Here is a 20,495-nt window from a genome sequence, read left to right as displayed (position 1 = left end):
ATGGGACCTACTGGAGACCTCGCATCTTCTGAGCTAAACATCTCCTGTTCCTTGACCTGTTCCTTCTTCCTCTTAGGCTTCGGTCTCCCCCCATTCCAGCCACTCTTCTGTAGGCACTCCAGGATGCAGCCGGTGATACATCAGACTTCTCACCAGTATCTCTTTAGAATTCTGCTTAAGTGTGTTCCGTGGTGTCATCCTCTTGTGTTCTAAATGCTGCATTCAATCATTAGTAGCCTGCAGTGGCATCACATTGAGAGTAAGAACCAGAACTGGAGCTTATTCAGCACAAATACGTGTGCTAGAAAATGACACTAAATATATCAATTCACTATTTAGTTCATATAGTAATTGTAGTTCCTGGGCTACAGTTATTAGCCTCACTTCTCTGATAAGGAGGTTGATACTTGAAGATGTATGATGACCAGATATCTGGTCAACCTAGTTGAAATAGAGTGGAGCTGAGATTCCATTCTCCAGTCTTCTTTGCAGCCACAGCCTCAGCCTTCAGCCCACATTTTCTCCCACAAACATTGAGCTGCATTCTATTTAAATACTGAATCTTTTTCTTTCTTCTCATATGATTTTAATAAGCTAGATTTCTCTGATCTTGCTTCATTGTAGCTGAGTTTCTGAATGAGACTTCACATTGCCTACCCATTCAGTTTGATCACATCGAATAGAATCCAGCATATTCTTTCTCCCACTTACCCTAAAATCTTCAACAATGAAATGTGTTGTCATTATTTTGGAGGTTTCAAATAAGGTCAAGTGCAGGCCCTTCCCTAGCCATTATGTACTTCTTTTAAGGTATACGCCTATCAATCATTTTCTGCTGACTGTGGTGTTCAAAGAGTTGCCAACATGTCAGACTGAATTAACTTCCAACTTCCACTACTGTATCTTGTTGACAGCTGTTCTTGAAATTTTACCCTATTCTAATGGTCAATGCCTACTCTTAATTAGGGCCTATTCTTTTTTTTTTTTTTTTAAGAAGATATAATTTGAAAACTTATTGTCTTAGAATTTCATGCATGTAAACAGTCTATTTTGATTACAATCACTTCCACTCTTCCCCCTCCTCCTCTTCCTTCTTTTCTAATGCAATAGGTCTAATTAGAGCTGTGCACCTGTGCATGGCTGTGGGGCCATCACTGCAGCATGGTCAACTTACATGTTGAGAGAGAAAACTGATTCTTCCACCCTTAGGAGCCACCAGCTGTCAATAGCTCCTCAGTGAGGGGTGAGGGCTCACCCCCACCCACCCCTGGCATCAAATAAAGTCTAGTCTAAGAAATGTTAATACATAGACAATTATGAAATGAAGACTAAAGTATACAGAAAAATAAAAATGGGTTGAGGGGTTGCGGGGGTTGGCTACTAGGCTAAAGTGCTTCTTGTGCAATCACAAGGACCTGAGTTCAGACCCTTAGGACCCACAGAAAATTTGGGTGTGGTAGCATACATCTGTAACCCCAACACTTTGTGGAGAGACAGGTATATGGGGTGGGAAGATGAGAAGGATGGGGGCTTGTAACACAAATTCTAATTGGTCTTAACAATAAAAACCCAGAGCCAGATATTGGGGTAAATGCTGAAAGATCAAAGAGACAAAGGTGCTGTGGGATGTCTTTCTGTGTGCTGTAAATATGTGTTGCTTTGATTGGTTGATAAATAAATCTGTTTGGCCAATGGTGAGACAGAATAAGGTTGGGCGGGACATTTGAGCTGGAGAGAGAGGAGAAGAAAGGAGAGTGGGGGAGAAGCTGCAAGCCACCAGGAGAAGCAAGATATGAAAGTACCAGTAAGCCACAAAGCCACGTGGCAATGCATAGATGAATAGAAATGGGCTGGGTTAAGTTGTAAGAGCTAGCTAGCGAGAAGCCTGAGCCATTGGGCCACACAGTTTGTAAGTAATATAAGCCTCTGTGTGTTTACCTGGGTCCAACCGGCTGTGGGACTGGGCAGGACACAAGAAAACTTCTGACTACACAAAGGAGCAAGCAACAACCACCTCTCACCTCACCAACTTCTCAGCCCAAAGGGACCCTCAGCTCCTATCTCTTCCCGCCTTATATTCCTCTCCAGCTATATCATTTCCTGTTTCCACCTCCCTAGTGCTGGGATTAAAGGAATGAGGTCCCAAGTGCTGGGATTAATGGTGTATGCCACTACTGCCTGGTTCTGTTTTAGGCTGGCTCAATCTTGTGTAGCCCAGGGTAGTTGTAAACTCATAGAGATCTGTCTGCCTCTGCCTCTCAAGTTCTGGGATTGAAGGTGTGTGGCACCACCACCCAGCCTCTATGGCTAACTAGTGGCTGGCTTTGCCATCTTCATGATCTTCAGGCATGCTTTACTTATTAGAGCATACACAAAAAATCACCCCAGGGGCTCATCAGCTGGCCAGTTTAGCCAATCAGTGAGCTCCAGGTTAAATGAGAGACACCCCCCCCCCAAAAAAAATGAGGTAGAATGTGATTGAGACAGATACCCACTGTTGACCTCTGGCATTCACACACATATACATGCTAGTGCAGTTGGACATATGTGTGCACACACTGTATACAACATACATGTTGAGTTCCCCTAAACTGGAAATCTGAAATCCCAAATGTTCCCAGTCTAAAAGTCTTTGAGTGTCACCATGACACCCCTGGCCTAAAACAACAGGTCATGATCAAAATGCAGGTACACTAACAATGTGTAAAATCTCTATTAGTGTACGTGTATAAGACACATGTTAGACAGAAATGAATTTCACGGTTAGAGTCAGCTTCTCTCCTATCATATCTCATCATGTATGTGCAAATATTTCTAAATCTGAAAAAAAATGAAACCTGAAACACTTCTGGTCCAAAGTATTTTAGACCAAAGGTCCTCAATCTGTACAGGTTCTATAGGTCCAAGCACATGAAACTAACCCCTTCTTGATCATTCAACAACAGGGACTTGAAGATGTGCTCAGATGGAAACCTGTGGTTCAACCATCTTCCTTCTCCTCCTGCTTTTCTGTCTGACATGGTTGGGGCAAGACGGTGGTACCTCCGTTAATACTGAGAATCAGTGTTAATGGAGACTGAACACGGTCATCCCAGGTCTCTTCTCTTCTCTCCCCCACTCCTCTCTCCCCTCCTCTCCTCTTTCTTCCTCTCTCTCTCTCTCTCTCTCTCTCTCTCTCTCTCTCTCTCTCTCTCTCTCTCCCTTTCTCTCTTCTCATTTCCAGTTTTATCATAATCAGGGCTTCCATGCCACTAAATTCCAGTAAAATACTCTCTCAGTCCATAGATCTACTTAACATTAATCTATTCATCCACAGACTCTTGGTCTCACAGACTTGTGTCTGTGGGAAAATGCCCTGGCTTCAGGAGAGCTTGGCAGGCCAACCACCCTGGCTAGATACTCTCTAGTCCCACTAGGACACATAGTAGGACCCTGCTGGGGCAGCAGGGTATGCTGGGTAATGGGATGCAAAATGATGTAGCTCTCCACTTGCTTCCCTGGGCCTCTGGATTCCTGGCTCTGCTCCAGCCAGGCAAGTGGTTTTGGAATTGTGGGGAAGAGGGTGGAGAGATAGGGTGGAGGCTTCCTCTAGGCCAACCACAACTAACTCTTTGACTCTGTCCAACAAAGCCCAGACGGTACAATTATCTGGCTAATCTGGCCCTTCATTGAGAGACCAGCTTAGACTAAACAGTGGCTTCCGTCCTAAAGCTTCTTTTGAGTGCTGGAGGATGAGTGTGAAGTTCCAGGGAGTGGGGGTTGCTTGTGTGACCCACCCATTGATCCAGATGGGCCAAAGACAAGCCATTCAGACTTCAAAAGGAGTTTGAGAAGGAGTGTCTTTCAGGGACTAATGCCCAAATGACATGCTAATTGGTTTCCTGACTAATTTACTTTCTGGCTTTCCATGGCTGGAAATGAGAGTGACTACATCAGCCAACATTTTCCAGCATAAGTGTCACCCCCGCCCCAGACTCCTGAAGTGTCCCCAGCGTCCCTGTGTGGTTGTAGCAGCTTCCTCGGGTTTCCTTCCCTGTATACAGATTTGGTACCTGTCACTTGGGCCGAAGGCAGTGCTAAGATACAAGGGGGAAATGAAAGGATGCTTGGGAGTTACTACAAAGGAGATGAAGCAGGTCCAGCCTGGTTGGCAACTGAACATTTGCCAGATGGTTTACAGAAAACCGAGATGTGGGGGAAGAGATTAACGAGCAACGATTTATCACTCTTGGAAACTGACACACAGCCCATAACTGTGGAATCTGTCAGTTATTCATTCTGCAAACATATCCTTCAGTTCCAGTTTGTGCTGGGACCCGTGCTACTTAACAGAGTAAGATCTGGTCAGGCCCCTCCCCACAGGCAAATAATCCCAAAATATGGGTGAGGGTGAGGAAGGAGGGGGGGTGCTGTGAAAGGACCCCTGAGTTCCTGATTCAGCAGGAACTAACTAGGAAAGGAGTGTCTGAGGAAGCCGCCACAAAGCCAAGTCTTTTTTTGCTCCCTTGACAGATCACTCTAGGGTTAGTGAGATGGATCAGTGGGAAAACATGCCAGCTGTGCAAGTGTAGGGTCCTGACTTCGGGTTCTCAGAGCACATACTAACCCGGGCGCAGTTGTGAGCATCTGTGTTCTCAATGCTGTTAGGGAGGAGGGCGCCATAGACATGGGTTGCTCCAAGACAGCTAGCCTAGCACACAGCAGCAAAACAAGAGCCCCTTCCTCACACCAGGGGGGAAGGCGAGACCCAGCTCCCAAAGTGGTCCTTTGATCCCCACACACTTGCATGGTACACATGCTCCTGCATCCCCCTCCTCACTCCCACATACACACCAAAGACAGACCAAAAACATGGTTTTGGCATGAAGAGCAAACTGGAGATTGGGAAAAATAAATAAATAAAAATAGAGAGCTGTACAGCTACTGGTTGAAAGTCTGGCTGAGAGCTGGTGGTCATCCAGCCAAGGTGGATTCTTGACAGTTAGCAGCAGAGGGACTAGGGAATCATGAGATATGGAGTCAGGAGGACGTGGCAGAGGGAGGGTGTGGTGACAGAGGGAGGCTGCGCAAGGTTGCAGCTAAGGTGGAAGGTCCAGGTGGCACTCTCCACTGAGAGAGGAGCAGGGGCAGATAGTGAGTTCCATGCTGGGGTCAGACAGTGGTACTGGGTGTCTCACCCTGCACTGGCCAACTTCCTCTGCCCTGGGGCCCTCAGCCTCCCATGCTCTCCATGCCACCAGCTCCACATGTTAAGAGCCTCGTCACGCTCCAGTCCAACTCAAACAGCACTCCGTCCTCAAAGTCATTTCTGTTTATGGACAGGACCACTGCTTCTTTATCCTTCCCCACACGAGCTAGCTAACACAGCAGACACTGGCAAATATTTGTAAAATGAACAAAAATAGCCTGCTTTTTGCCACGAAAGGAAAATGAGTAGACATTGGATTGACTTAAAAGCCCCTGGATCGTATTGAAGTTCAAACTGTAGGTGTTTTAATATGAAGCCAACTCCATCAATCTGATGCTCAGAAGTTCGCTCCCTTCCTCTGACTCACGGGGGTGAGGTGGGGTCGGGGAGTCCAGGGGGTGAGGCTGGGGAGATAGGCCGTTTCTGTTCCTGAGCTCCAAATGGTATTTCTTCCAGTTAATTTTATTCTTAGTCACTGAAGAATGATAAGAAGAAGAGGGGGAGGAAGGGAGGAAGGGTGGTGGTGGTGGAATGGAGTAGGAGGAGGGATAGAAGAGGGAGAGGAAAAGGAGATTTACTAACAGTGACAAGCACTAACAGCAAAAGAAGCAGCAGGAGGCTGCCTGGGATGAGGGGAAGCAGGGAGAAGAGAACAGAGAGTAGAGAACAGAAGGAAAGGAGAGAGGGAGGGAAGGCTGAGAAGGGGAGAAGAGGAAGCGAAACCCTTGTGGTGTCCTGTCACTAACTCCTGCAGTCCTCCCAGCCACCCCACCGTCACAAACCGATGCTACTTTATCTCAGAAGCACAGATGAAGGGCTGGAGAGGGCTTGAGTAATGCTCAGCCAGGACAACTAATCAAGAGGTGGAGTTGGGATTTGATCCTGGAATCTGACTCCAGAGCCATTGCTCTGTGTGCTCTCCTAAATTTGAGTATAGTGCTCCTATAAAGGAGGGTCTAGTTTATTGACTGGGGAGTCCCTGGTTGGAAACCAGGAGGGATAGAGTCCAGTCCTGATTGCTGATGCAGTCTGACCTAGTCCGTGTTTCTTTCTACATAAAACAAGGGACCTGGATATTGATAACAGAAGTAATAATGAGGGATGATAGTCTCAATTTTGGTCTCTTGAAGTTTCAAATAATTTCATCCCAGCTACAATGATACAAGAAAATGACAGCACAGAGTAAATCACCTGTTCAACGCCTAGAAACAGGAGAGTCAGGATTCAAACATAGGCTCTCCCACTGTGCTGGCCTGAATGAGAATGCCCCCCATAGGCTAGTATATTTGGATACTTGATCTCTGGTTGGTGGAACTGTTGGAGAAGGATCAGGAGGTGTGGCCTTGTTGGAGGAGGTGTGGCCTTGTTGGAGGAGGTGTGGCCTTGTTGGAGGAGGTGTGTCACTGGAGGCAGACTTTTGAGTTATCAAAAGACTTTCCATTCCCAGTGTCTCTCTCTGCCTTCTACTTGAAGATCAAGATCTGAGCTCTTAGATATTCCTGTCACCATGCCTTTGCTCTACCATCATGGACTCTAGCTCTCTGAAATCCTAAGCCCAATTAGATGCTTTCTATTATAAGTTGCCCTGGTCATGGAGTTTTGTCACAGTAATATAAAAGTAACTAGTTGGGTGGTGGTGGCACATGCCTTTAATCCCAGCACTCGGAGGCAGAGGCAGACGGGTATCTTTGAGTTCAAGGCCAGTCTACTGTGGGATGTCCTGTATGCTGTAAATATATGTTGCTAAGATTGATTGATAAATAAAACACTAATTGGCCAGTAGCCAGGCAGGAAGGATAGTGTAGGTAGGACAAGGAGAGAGGAGAATTCTGGGAAGTGGAAGGTTGAGGGAGAGAGATGCTGCCAGCCACCTCCCTGGGGAGCAGGATGTAAAGTACCAGTAAGCCACGAACCACATGGCAATGTATAGATTTATAGAAATGGGTTAATTTAAGATATAAGAACAGCTAGCAAGAAGCCTGAGCCATTAGGCCATACAGTTTATAAGTGATATAAGTCTGTGTGTTTGCTTGGATCTAAGGTCTGAGGGAGCCAGGCAGGAACAGGATAACTTCAGTTACACCAGCCTAGTCTATGGAGTGAGTTCCAGGACAGCTAGGGCTACACAGGTCTCAAAAAACAAAGCAAAACAACAACAACAACAAAAGTAACTAATACATCCACTATACTTCATAGTCAAAGTCAAAGGAGATGCCTTGGAGCCATGGGCCACGGATGGGACCCACGGCTTCCTGTGAGCAGCTCCACTGTCTCAGTTTTGTGGCATGGATTCCTTTTTACATTCCCTTTAAGAAGAATTCTCTATCTGTGATGGTTATTCTTGGTTGTCACCTTGACTACGTCTGGAATTAACTAAAACCCAAGCTGCTGGGTATACCTATGAAAGTTTTTTTTTTCTTAATTAAATCATTTGAAGTGGGAAGACCCACCTATTATCTAGATTTTTTGAGGTGGAAAAACATACCTTTAATCTGGGCCACACCTTCTGTTGGCAGCCTATATAAAGGACATAGAAGAAGAGTGCTTACTCTTTGCCTATTTGCTCCCACTCTCTCTGGCAAATCCATTCTTTTACTGGCACTGGAGCCTTCTGCTTTGGAATTCTGGCATATACTGAAGACCAGTTGAGACAGTCAGCCTAGTGGACAGAGCAACTGCTGGAGTCTTGAACCTTCCATTGGCAGACAGTCATTATTGTACTACCTGGACCACAGCCTGTAAGCCATTCTAATAAATCCCCCTTTGCGCGCGCGCACACACACACACACACACACACACACACACACACACACACACACACATACACTCAATTCTGCTGTTCTGGTCCTCTACAGAACCCTGACTAATACTCTACCTAAAACTAAAAGGTTGAAAAATCAGTGGACCAGAAAAATCCAGGATTTTTATGGCAATCTTCGTTCATCATGACCACATAAGAGAGAAGAAATGTTGCTCTTGGAAATGAACCCTGTTCAGAAAAAGGCAGGTGTGGGAAGGGGCCACCACCTACCTGCTCCACTCGGATCTCAATGTCGCCATTCACTTTCTTCCCATGGAAATACTTGGACCTGCAAGGAGACCAAGAGACCCGCTCAGTAAGGATCCATTTTCCCTTCTTCCCTTTCCCAAAGGCCTGAGCCCTAAAGGTATAAACGAAGACAGTCTCATCCTGTGCCATCCTCCCCTGACCACCCACTGCCTTGGTATTTAGAGATAGAATGTTGGAGGAGAGGAGGAAGAGTGGATGAGACAAGAGGAGATTCAACCTCCTGTACCTCAATTGCAGCCTCTAAAAGGAAGCCATGCTCCCTAATTCTAGGGATGCTTTGAAAGACTCAATGAGACAAGGAAAACATAAACAGTGCAGTATTGATTTGGTGTTATTTTATTAAATTACATATATGTACTGTGTTAAAGACTTACTGATCTATCTGTTCCCTCATCTCTGTATCACGTGTCTATTTGTCAACCACTGATCCTTTCATCCACCCACTCACCCTTCCATGACTCTATTCATAAAGCTAATTATCACCATGAGCCAGCGATCAAGGCAAAAGAGTAGATAGCATTCTTACGACCTCACCCTCCCTTTCCATGCTGACCCCCCAACCTTCTTCTCAATCCCTCCCACTTTCCTCCATAAACACCCTACTCCTGACCATAGTTCATCTCCCTTCTGACATGACTGTTTTTCCTACTGCTGATTACAAGTATAATTAAAATCAGTAACCGTGCTTAATGCCTGTACCCCACTGAATGACAATCGGACTTCCTCAAGTCTGTGACCCCTCATTTTATCCTCAACACCACCAGAATGTGCAACACACCACAGGAATGCAATTGATTATCTGTTGAATTAATAAATAAACAAATAAAGGGATTAATGTGTTATAGGGTTTAATCTGTGGTCTTTTTCATTTAATGTGACCAACCACCATCATGAAGCAGGCATTTTTTTTTTTTATTTCTATCCTGTCAAGGAGGAAACTCAATAATCCAGAGACTAAACACTTGCATATCCTAAGGAGGATCTGTACCCAGGCCTTCTTCTCTGTGTCTGTTTTCACTCAATCCTGAAATAGTCGGACAGAAGGGTACTTAGGGGGTTAGATCTTCCCACACTTAATGCAAAAGACCCAGTTTGCATTTCCCCTTTCCCACTGCTGTGGCAATGAAACAAATGCTTGAGTCACTTGCTGTGACCCAGACACCACATTAAGCATTTCTACAAACCTTCCTAGGGCTGGAGGCAGCACTTTTCTTCCTCCTAGCTCATTCTCTCCTTTTCCCACAGCAGAAATGTTTATGGATTAGATAAACATTTATCTAATGTGGTCCCAACTCTCCCCTAAGTGAAGTGTGGCCACATGACCCAGTTCTAATCAATAATTTGTAAGCATCACATTCAAGAATCTTCTCTTAAGTTTCTTCATTCGATTCTTTTCCCTGGAGCAGGGATGTTGCCAACTATTTTCCCAATCTTTGTTTGTGAAAGAATCCTTTCTACAAACTCTTAGACTGCTCCACTCAGTCTGTTTTCACAGCCCCCATCGATTCTCAGCCAATGCCAGGTCTTCCCGAGACCTCCAGCATCCTGGGCTGACAGCTGTGATGCTGGTGTCACTGTTTCTTACAGTGTTGACAGACTGAGATGTCACTGAGGCTGGACTTTTGTGGAACAGGAATGGTTGGTATGATCTGAAAGTCCTTCTTTCCTTCTTTCCTTCCTTCCTTCCTTCCTTCCTTCCTTCCTTCCTTCCTTCCTTCCTTCCTTTCTTCCTTCCTTCCCTCCCTCCCTTTCCCATTGATGCTCTTCAATAAGATGTATGTTTAGCTAGCCTCACACAATGCAGAATTTCATCACAAATCCTCAACGAGTGAGTCCGCACATTCCATTCCACCTCCAGTATTTGTGGAGGAGAGAAAAACAACAAATGGCCTATGAGGTGTATGACTAATATTTAAAGTTGATGAGTATTCTCATTTTAGTTTTGTTGCTGTGGTACAAGATCTTACCAAAAGAAACTTTGAGATAGACAAAAGTATTTTTTGGCTTACAATTCCAGGTTACAGACCATCATTTTGGGGAAGTCAAGGCATGAGCTCAAGCAGTCATAGCACATCTACAGTCCAGGGTGAAGAGAAGATAAATTCATCCCTACCTGCTTGCCCTCATCCAGCTTTCTTTTGTAGGGAATGGTGCCCCTCACAATGGGCTGGGTTTTCCCGATGAACAATTAGGGCAATCATCCACAGACATGTCCACAGGCTAACCTTATCTAATCAATTCCTGCGCTGACACTCTTAGGCAATTCTACACTGTGGCAGGATGACACTTAAAACTATCACCATGAGTAAAGTTAGCAAACATCTAAATAAAATATCTGCATTCCTTATTTGATGACTACAATTCATAAGGCCTTAGAGTTCCATCCAGACTTATGGAGCATTGCAATGGCCAGCTCTCGGTCCTCAGTCCTAATCCCATTCTTCCCTGGTTTCCCAGTTACTCTCCACTCTGCCCTGTAACCCTGCAGATTCTGGTATTCTCCCCCTAATACTTGACCTTCCCATCATACCCAAGAGGGGATGAGGCCGGTTCACTCCCCATATCCTGCAGACAGAGAAGTCACCTTCCAGTCTCATAACTTTTCCAATTGTCCCACAGTTTCATATTTTCAGGATTCAACCCCGAGTTCCTTCCAAATGGGGACCCTGGCACCAGTTGGCCCACTTTATCCATGCGTTACTTTGCAGCTGCTTCCATGGACACACACACACACACACACACACACACACACACACCCCTGTGATGCTTCAATATGTCCTCTGCTTTTATGCTTCTGGTCTTTTGCACAGGCTTACATCTCTGTTTTGCCAGGCCATCTCTTTCTCACCTTCCAGAATCCTCAAGAGTGATATCTACTCTTGTTTTCTTTGGTAGCACCTGAGCTGTGTGCACCTCCTCAGCCCCTGGGCACATCAAACTCTCAACCTTTATGGTACCGTTCTGTCTTGTAATTCTACATTACGATCTGTCCCCTGCCTCCACACATCCAGTCTGTGGCTCCGAGAAACCAGAAGTTCTGTTTCAACATTCACTGCAAGTAACAGAACAAATGTGCAGGACTGTGCTTCCCACATGTTTGTTAGCAAGATAAGTGAATGTCTCCCTTGTTTCTGGCCTTCCTTGTGACCCTTTGTTGCCACCTACTGGCAAGTCATTGTAATAACTCACAATTCTACATCTTTTATGATATGGGTCATTGTGTGGATATCCAACCTGCACGAAAAGTAGCCTCAGACTTGATTCCAGCCTGGAGCCCAGAACACTCTGCATTACATGCCACCCAAGCAGCTCTGGGCCCGAAGAGGCCTCACCTTCCCAGGAGTCTTTGGAATGTTTACTGCTGGAGCTGGCAGGCAGTTTCAGACTGAGGTGAGGGTCAGGCAGTCCGTCCCCCTGCCTGGCTGGGAGTCAGAAGTCTGTCTCCTGATGGGCCACACAGACTGCTGCCTCCTTGCTGGGGGTGGAGGGAGGTGGTTGTGGAAGGGTGGGCCCATTCAGGCTGGAGCTGCCTCAGAACAGCTCTGTTTGGCAGAGGGAAGGGGAGGGATGGCCTAGAATTCTAGATGCCTTGGGGGGTGGAGCCCACTGTCTCCGCTATTGACTGGCTGTTTGACCTCAGGCAAAAACAGATGGATCCATGGTGCCCATTGGCTTTGTGTCCCATCAGCAGCCTCATCCCAGTGCCCTAATATGTCCATCCTCATAGCTCCTTGAATAACTCAGCCAATCAACCAAGTCCATGGTCCTGCCCTGCGAAGGGGGTGGGAACTCTGGATTCCAGAAGGCTTCTGTCTCTGTGGGTGGTCTCATATTTTACAGCCACATTAAAGGCACCAGGAAGGAGAATATTATAAACTAGGGCTGCCTGGGGTGGGAAATCCCTAGCTTGAGGCCCCGGGATGTGGTGGTGTGCAAGAGAGATTTATGAGGAGTGGGCACTGCATTCTTTTCCTGCTGCAGCCAGGGAATGAGCACAAATGTGATCTACCTGTGCCAGAGCAGGGCTCTCTGACAGATCCACCAGCCTGTGAAGGCAGCGAGGCTAGGTAGCTTCTCTTACTTGAACCCAGAGCTTGGGGATTCTGCTAGTCCAGCTAGGCAGCTGGGATCCTCTTCCAGTCTCTCTGAGACCTGGGATGCAGGCAGGGGCACCATGGCCACTCATTCACCAGAGTACTGGGGGGTTAAACTCTGGAGCTCTTGCTCGTGCAGCAAGCGCTTTGCCCAGGGAGCCATGCCCATGGCCCCAGGAAACCTTCTCTGCATGGTTCAACCTACAGGGATGGAGCATCTGCTCTGTGCAGAGCCACCAGGCTCCAAGGAATTAAACACGCAGACCACACAGGGCTTACTGCCCCCTAGCGGGGAGTGACACACAGATGGATGATAACCGCCAGCGCATCAGCACAGAGATCCTGCTCGGTCGAGAGAGGCAAGGGCAACCATGCTGGGCAAGCACTGGGGTGCTACAGGGAGTGACACATCTTCCTGAGGCACCCCCTTTTAAGTATGAAACAAAATGAACAATAGACACATAGAGGAAGACCTGGTTTGTGGGTGGGGCAGGGTTTTGGATACCTGCTGTAGATATTTTGGGACCACCCCTGCCTTCTCCTCGGAATGAGGATTTAAAAGATCAATCCTAAAGCTGTAAAGGGGATTTACATTAGGACCCAGATGCCGAGGCATCCGGGAGGCCGCCAAGGATGTGCCAGGGAGATGCTCACCAGCAGGCTGCTGCTGCTGCTGCTGGAAGGTGGGGGATGAGAGAGGCTTCACCTTGCTGGGAGAGGAAGCCCAAGGGCCTGCTGGTCCTAGAGACAGACCCAGGTCCTGTCTAGCTCTGCTATTTATATCCTGATGCTGCCTCAAGCAAACCCCCACCACCAGAGCATTAGTTTTCTCATTGGTAAAAACAATTAGGACAAGAATGACTACATCTGCCATCTGGGCAAGAATGCCTAAACAATGCTCCTGGCACACAGCAGGTGTTTTGCTAATGTTCAGCTCCTTCCTTCTGTTTTTCTGCATGAAGAAGGCTGAAAGATTTATTATCTATCTATTCATCCATACATAGATTAACTATCCACCCAGCTTACTCATTCATCTATCTAATTCATTCACCCATACATCCACTAACCCGACTACTACTTAATTCATCTATCTATCTATCCATCCATCCATCCATCCATCCATCCATCCATGCTCCATCTCCTCTCTGTGATAAGCATCATGTTGGTCTCTGCAATTGCAGTGAATGAAACATCCTGTCCAAGCAGAAAAGCCTTTATGTTGTACTGGAAGACAGTCCCTGAGGAGGACACAGAGCTAACAGGTGTATGTGAACATGAGTAGGAGTGTGTGCTGGTGTATGCATACATGTGGAAGCCAGAGGACATTGGGCATCCTGCTCTATCACTCTATATCTACCCAAGACAGAATCTCTCTCTGAGCCTAGAGCTAAACTGGCAGCCAGGAAGCCCCAGTGGTCCTCCTTTCTCTGCCTTCCCCAACCTCCGGGGTTACAGGTGTGTGTGGGACCATGTTGAGCCTTTTCTGTGGGTGCTAAGGATCCTTCATGCTTATGCAGCAAGCTCTCTTAGCCATGAAGTCATGTTCCCTGCCCCACCCCCCGCCCTGCTTTTACTTTTAAAATACAGAAGTCACTTCAAAAGCCTAGCTTCTCTTGAACATCAGAAACTCGGCAACATCTGGCCTGTACTCGCACATGACAAAAGCTGGCTGAGTGACCCACAGCTGCTGCCTTTAGAAGGAACATTGGCTGTCACACCCAGCACAGTCCTCAGGGTTCCTAGTCATCTCCCTGCAGCTCAAGCCAAGTGGCTGATGCCATTTGCCATGGGGTCTTTCTGAGCTGCAGTTTTCCTGGCCACAGATAAGTATTTCTTCACACCTGTGCTGTTCCCATCCATGTGCCCCTGAACTCAAGGACTGGCTTGTCTTCCACAGGCAATCTCTGCTGGAGCCAGTTCTGCGCCTGACAATTAACTCCTCAGAGATCTCTAGGAAGCCCAGACTGGAGGCCAGGAGAATGGACAGGAAACCTCATCTCTTTTCCTGCCATGCCAGATGATTCCTTCTGCCAGGGAACACACTAGAGGCAGGCTTCCACAGGCCCTGGGGGAGAGATGTCTGCAATGAGGCTGGCATCTACCCAGAGACTTGCCTCTCCAGGGGCAGGGCTGCAATCAGTGGGGTAAAGTCTGGAGGCGCCAGCTCTGAAGCTGCTATTGTCCAAGCAGACCCAGGTCTCTGAGAGACTCTATAGGAAGAAGGTCACTGAGAGGGCTTGGCCTAGAGAGCCATGTTGTGGAGGGTGAGGTAAGACTTGTAATGAAGCCGTGGAATTCCTCAGAGAAGAATGAGACAAAGGCATAAGATGGGGTAAAACAAAGGCACGATGAGAACCGCAAAAGCTTCAGTTTAGAGCTTCTTCTAAGGGCTTCTAGGGTAAGCTCTTTGGGGCCTGATCCCTTTATTATCTTTCCAAATGAATACCCAAACCAAGCTTGGGCCCTCCTACACAATGGGGTACTCTTCCCTTTCCCACCACCCACTTGATCTCTGCCAGTTAATTCTACTTATACTGAGCTGTACTGGCATGCTCAGTTTATCAAGCTGAATTTCATCTCCATCTTTCATTGCTCCAGTGGTCTTAGTTCTATTCATTTAAGTCATGTGGAAGAAGTCCTCTATTTTGGTCGTTTCTAAGGTTGGCTTGTCATCATTGTCAAAAAGCAGGTTCCTGGCTCCATTGTGGACATTTGGAGTCCACTGTGGTATGTGACAGTTCCTATTGGCCTGACCTGGACCCATGGATTCCTTGTCTAGTAGTGGCTCTTCTTTTTGTATTTGCCTGTGTCTTGACAGAACCAAGCTTCTTTCCTGTACACAAACCTTTGTGGGCTTGTCCCAAAGTATCCTTGAGAAATGAGGAATAGACTAAGCCAGGCTTAATTTTCACCGAGAATTTGTTTTCAAGTACAAGGACAAACAAGAGTTGATGTATGCATGTGTAGCCGGAAGATTGTGTCCCTCCTGCCAGTTCCCAATCCCACAGCCACTTATAAATAATCATTCAGAGGCTTAATATTAATTACAAACTGTTTGGTCTATGGCTCAGGCTTATTGCTAGCAAGCTCATTCATCTTAAATTAACCCATTTCTATTAATCTATGTGTTGCCATGTGGCCGTGGCATTACCAGTCTGCTGGCATCTTGTTGCTCCTTGGGCGGCAGGCTGGCATCTGTACTGACTTCACCCTCTTCTCCCTGTACCTTTTTCTTTAGAAAGAGGTTGTGTGAAAACCTTCCTTTTTGATTAGACAGAAAAGGAGAAGTGCTGTGGGATGGTCTTTCTGAGCTCTGTGAATATGTATTGCTACCATTGGTTAATAAAGAAGCTGCTATAGCCTATGGCAAGACAGAATACAGCCATGTGAGAAATCCAAGCAAAGACACAGGGAGAAAAGTCAGAGGAGATGCTGAGTGCTGCTGGGGGAGCAAGATGTCATGGAACACAAATAACACCACAGCCAAGTGGCAAAACACAGATGAATAGAAATGGGTTAACTTAAGATGAGAGAGCTAGCTAGCAAGAAACCTGAGCCATAGACCAAACAGTTTGTAATTAATATTAAGCCTCTGACTGGTTGGTCAGGTACTGGCGGGTGTGAAGATTTATCTGGCTACATGCATGTGTGATGTATGCACATCTCGAGAGGGGCTTCACAAGCTGACTCTCTAGAACTCCATACATTCTTCTCCTTCTAAGAACTTCTCCATGTATATCCAATGAAGCCTCATTTTGCTTATATTGAACACAGTTACTTTTGTTTAGAAAGAACTTGACCCTATACAGCAGGTTTAGTGTGGTAGCTGGGAACGTTCATTCTAATGGAAATACTCATCTGGAGATATGATCTTCACCATCCACATGCTGTATATCTAAGGAAATGGGCTCAGAGAGGCAAGCGTCCATTACCCGTGAGATCTCAGCTTAGCCAAGCTCTTTAGAGAGTCAGCAAGAAGAAAGATTTTGGAAAAACTTTCTCCATATTGCCTTCTGTTCAAAGACAGTTTCCTTGGACTTTCAAGCAGGGTTCCGAGGGTGAAGCTCTTCTCTAAGATTCTCCAAGAGCAGGGTGTGGGTCACACTCTTTCTGTTTCCCCTTCCTCCCTCTCTACTCACAGGAGCTGGGTAGGAAGCTGCGAGGACACCAGCCCTTGGATTGGACAGCAAGAAGACCTCACGGAGAAGGGTCAGCACTTGAAAAATTCCTCAAGTCAGAGGGCTAGGGGCTTGGGTGCCACACAAGGCCCTCACTGTGTGCACACATTGTCTCCCTGATAAAAGGGGCCGGGCCTGGGAAAACCCAGCTGTCTCCAGGCAACAGAGCTGGTTGATGGGGAATGTCCAGGCCCCTCCCCTCCCCCTGGACACTAGGGCAGGGAGAGAGGCAGGGAGGGAGGGGCAGAGGTACAGAGCCAAAGTCCAGCACAGAAGCCTACCAGGTGGGGTCAGGTGGAATGTTTGAGTTAGTAAGTAAAGGAGGTAGGAGGTGACACCCCTTTAATAAGGGACTTCTCATCTCACCAGAAGTCCCTTACAGTTCTCCACACACATGCCATTGCCTCATGGAATGGAGAGCCCGTGGTGGCAACGGGCGTGAGTTGTTCCCAGAGCTGGGGGTCTTCAGCAGGGAGTTGTGCCTCTCTGCTTTGAGCCTCTGCACTTAGTTCAGGGCCAGCCGATGGGCTCGGAGCTCCCACTGCATCTCAGAGTGACTGCCAGTTTGCCAGGGCCCACACACCCCTCCTCCAGGGCTGCTGGAAGCTTGCCCTCTAGCACAACCAGCTGAACTGAGAAGCATGCCAAGCGGCTTCCTTCCCTCTGGCTCCCAGGGCTATTATATTCACAAGCAATTAGTAACTGCAATTAATTGTTAATAACAGTTACCATCCCAGGGCCTATTATGTCAGGCTGAGCCATGCACCAACCCCCCCACCCCACGCCATTATCTTTAACCTTCATGATTACCCTTCTGGAAAGCTAGTCCAAAGTCGTGCCTTACAGGGGAGGAATGGGAGGTTGGGAGGTTGACCAAGATCTTATAATGGAGAGGGAAAGTGAGGGCCACATCCCACAGCATCCAGGAGTTTGGCTGGAACCTGTCCTCTGCACTTATCTCCCTTCCTGCTGGTGATGGCAGAGAAAGCTGTACTCTGAGAATGGGCCCAGTCAGGAGACCTGGGTTGGCTCCTCAACCAGAAAGTCCCCTCAGAGACCAGCCTCTTGCTGGTTGCACATTTGTAAACCAGGCTGTATCACTTGTTATCTTCTTCCTTGACAAAACAAAAACCAAAAACAACAACAACAAAAAAAAAAACTGGATACTCAATGAAATTTGGATTTCAAATGAACAGTAAATAAATTTTTAGTGTAAGTCTATCTCATGTCTCACAGTAGACACTTAGGCTCGGTCACTAAGTGTTAACTTGAAAACCTGTGTTTTTGTTTACTCAGTCTGACGACCCTACTTTGATGGTAATCTTGATTATCAATTTGATGGACTTTAGAATCACTATGGAAACACACCTGTGAGTGGCCCCATCCCATGGGCTGGATGGTCAGACGGACTGAAAAGGAGAAAGGCAGCTGAGCACCAGCTTTCATTTCCTTCTGCTTCCTGACAGCTGACACAATGTGCCTAACTGCCTCACACACCCGCTGCCATATTTTGCCCACCATGGTGGACTGTCACCCTTAAAGTCTGAGCCCAGATAGACCCTTCTTCCCTCAAGCTGCTTCTGGCCAGGTAGCTGGTCACATAAAAGAGAAAAGTCACTAACAGACCTTCCCATAGGCCACTGCTGGTGATGCCAACTGAGATTACACCCTTCCCCCACCCCTACCCATAGGCCACTGCTGGTGATGCCAACTCTGGGGTCACACCCTTCCCCCACCCCTACCCACAGGTGGTAAAGATGGAAGCAGAGGATCCTGGTTACCATGGGACCAATTAGGCCCACGGCAAGTCCTCAGAGAGACATTCCAAGGTGTCTTGCTGTCCTTGTTCCTCTGGCCAAGCAGCCACAAGCAGTCTGACCTCTTAGTAGAAGTCTGGAGTCTTTCTGTTACCACCCAGGGATGCAGCAGTGAGCCTTGAGAATACCAAGAAAGTGTCAGGAACCTTCCTGAAACCCAGAGCACCCAAGGGTCTTTGAGAGAACCTTTCCAAGGCACCCACAAGCCGGAACCTTCCTATAGCAGAAACAGAAGCTCTTCGGTGACCTTCTTCACCAATTAAACACCCAGCTCACTGATCTCACCATGTGTTAGGTACTGTGCTCGAAATTCCAGTTATGGGTAAACAAGACAGAAACAGTCTCAAGGGGGAACTTAGGTTGGAAGCACAATACTGAGACTCGGGTGGAGAAACGGCACATGCTGAAAAGTTCATGTGAAAGAAATGAGAAGTGTACTCTTCCCAGGAGCTCCATCATATCCCCTCGAGGACAATGAGGCAGGGAAAGAGATGGTGTTGCCACCCACTTCTCATACAAAGAAACTGAGGCTCACAAGCAAGCTGGCCAAGACACAGAGACAGCGACAGTCAAGTGTGGGCCTTAATTCTGAGCTGTCACCTATCAGACCCAAATTCTCTAGAACTTGTCCTCTTTTCCATTTAATTCTCATAGAAGAATCATGTCTGACATGGGTTCCTGGAAGTGACAGCTTTAATATCATAACAGGAAAGAGAATGGAGAGGTCCCTGCCTGGCTCCCTTAGTACTTTAAAGAGAGGAAAAATAGTCTGTGTGTCCAAGTACAATTTCTACACAAGGTTCCCTTTGCCAGTCTGAGATCATGAGTGTCTGGATGGCCACAAGGACTCCATTTCCTCCTGGCACCTTTACACTCAGCTACTCAAAGGGCTCCGGCAGGGTGAGGCCGACTGGCTGGGGTAGGGCACCTTCCTCCAGGGTGAGGCCAGCAGTCTTCTGTGCTTGGCCAATGAGGTGTTAATGGAGTTCTGCCGCCATTCTCTCAGCTGAGCTGTCTGATGCAGCATATGTGTGCATGTGGAGGCAGTGCCAGGGCCTACTCCCATGCAGCACAGGAGGCCCTGGGCTTCAGGTGAGGCTGGAAGAGCAGCAGGAACATAGTGACACCCAGGCTTGTCCTCAAATGCCCTAGCTGGATCCCAAGATTCAGGAACATCTGTTTGGTTTAGGGCACAGAGCCTCAAGCTTTCTTATTTATAAAACAAGGATAGTATTAGCACCCACACAGTAATTAAGAGGACTAAATTACAGAATGGATGGAAACCACTTAGCACAATGCCTGGTGATGGGAAGGGCAGGAGAATGTTAGTGTTCACTTCAATTGACAGAATCTAGAGTCACCTGAGAGATGTGCCCCTAGGCATGCTTTTGGGGAGTATCTTAATTACATTAATTGATGTGAGAAGACCCATCTTAACTGTGTGTGTGTGGGGGACCATTCCCTGGGCAGAGGACCCCTTGGCTGTTTAAAATGGATAAAACAAGCTGGGTGGCAACATGTTCTCTCTTCCTAACATAGGTTCTAAATAACCATGTACCTCCAGTTCCAGCCCCTGAGATTCCCCCCTCTAGGATGGACTCAGCCTGAAACTCTGAGCCGTAACAAACGCGCTCTTTCTTAAGTTGCTTTTGTCAGAGTATTTTATCCCAGCTGCAGGAAAAGAGATGAAACCCATTCATAAATGCTGTCCATGTAACAATGAGGACATGGTCTGGTCCTCACAGAGTTCCCAGTGGGCCCTTGTGTGTCTCTGATCTTCTGTGTCATCCATCCTGCCCAGCATCTCCGTCCTGCCAATCAAAGAAGGCTTGGGTAGGAAGGCGGCTCCTGCTCCCCTCCCAGCTCAGCCTCTGGATTGGTTTCCTTGAGCAGGTATGTGGATCTTCTGCTGCTTCCTCACCTGGACGACAGCCCTGGTGGCTCCACTGTAAAGTGCCTGACTTGTGTGGTGTAACCCTTCCCACCAGGGTCACTGCGGCTCTCTGTTAGGCTGAGAGTGAGGTGAGAGCAGGTGGGATTTACGCAGACTACCAAGGTCATTCCTAGGGGTCACACTCACACTAATTTCCAAGATCCTTTGTTCAGTCATCAGACATTTCCTACTGTTCCTGCTATCTGTCCTGTTCT

At 47.3% G+C, this 20,495-nt stretch overlaps 1 protein-coding gene across 3 annotated transcripts in view; it reads right to left on the bottom strand.

Moving 5' to 3' along the window:
• Syn3 (synapsin III) overlaps positions 1-20,495 on the bottom strand; it is a 445,154-nt gene that overhangs the window by 385,902 nt on the left and 38,757 nt on the right. For all 3 annotated transcript variants that reach the window (XR_013045768.1, XM_016005489.3, XM_076554444.1), the window contains exon 3: positions 8,220-8,277. Coding sequence is in view for 2 of the 3 variants with exons in the window: in XM_016005489.3 (XP_015860975.1) it covers positions 8,220-8,277 (58 nt within the window). In the remaining variant the exon portion in view is untranslated. The remainder of the gene's footprint in view (positions 1-8,219; positions 8,278-20,495) is intronic.

This window comes from Peromyscus maniculatus, chromosome 18, assembly GCF_049852395.1.
Source record: "Peromyscus maniculatus bairdii isolate BWxNUB_F1_BW_parent chromosome 18, HU_Pman_BW_mat_3.1, whole genome shotgun sequence".
In the NCBI taxonomy this organism is placed as follows: domain Eukaryota; kingdom Metazoa; phylum Chordata; class Mammalia; order Rodentia; family Cricetidae; genus Peromyscus; species Peromyscus maniculatus.
The sequence above is the reverse complement of the archived record's forward strand: the minus strand, read 5'-3'. Positions and strand labels throughout refer to the sequence as shown.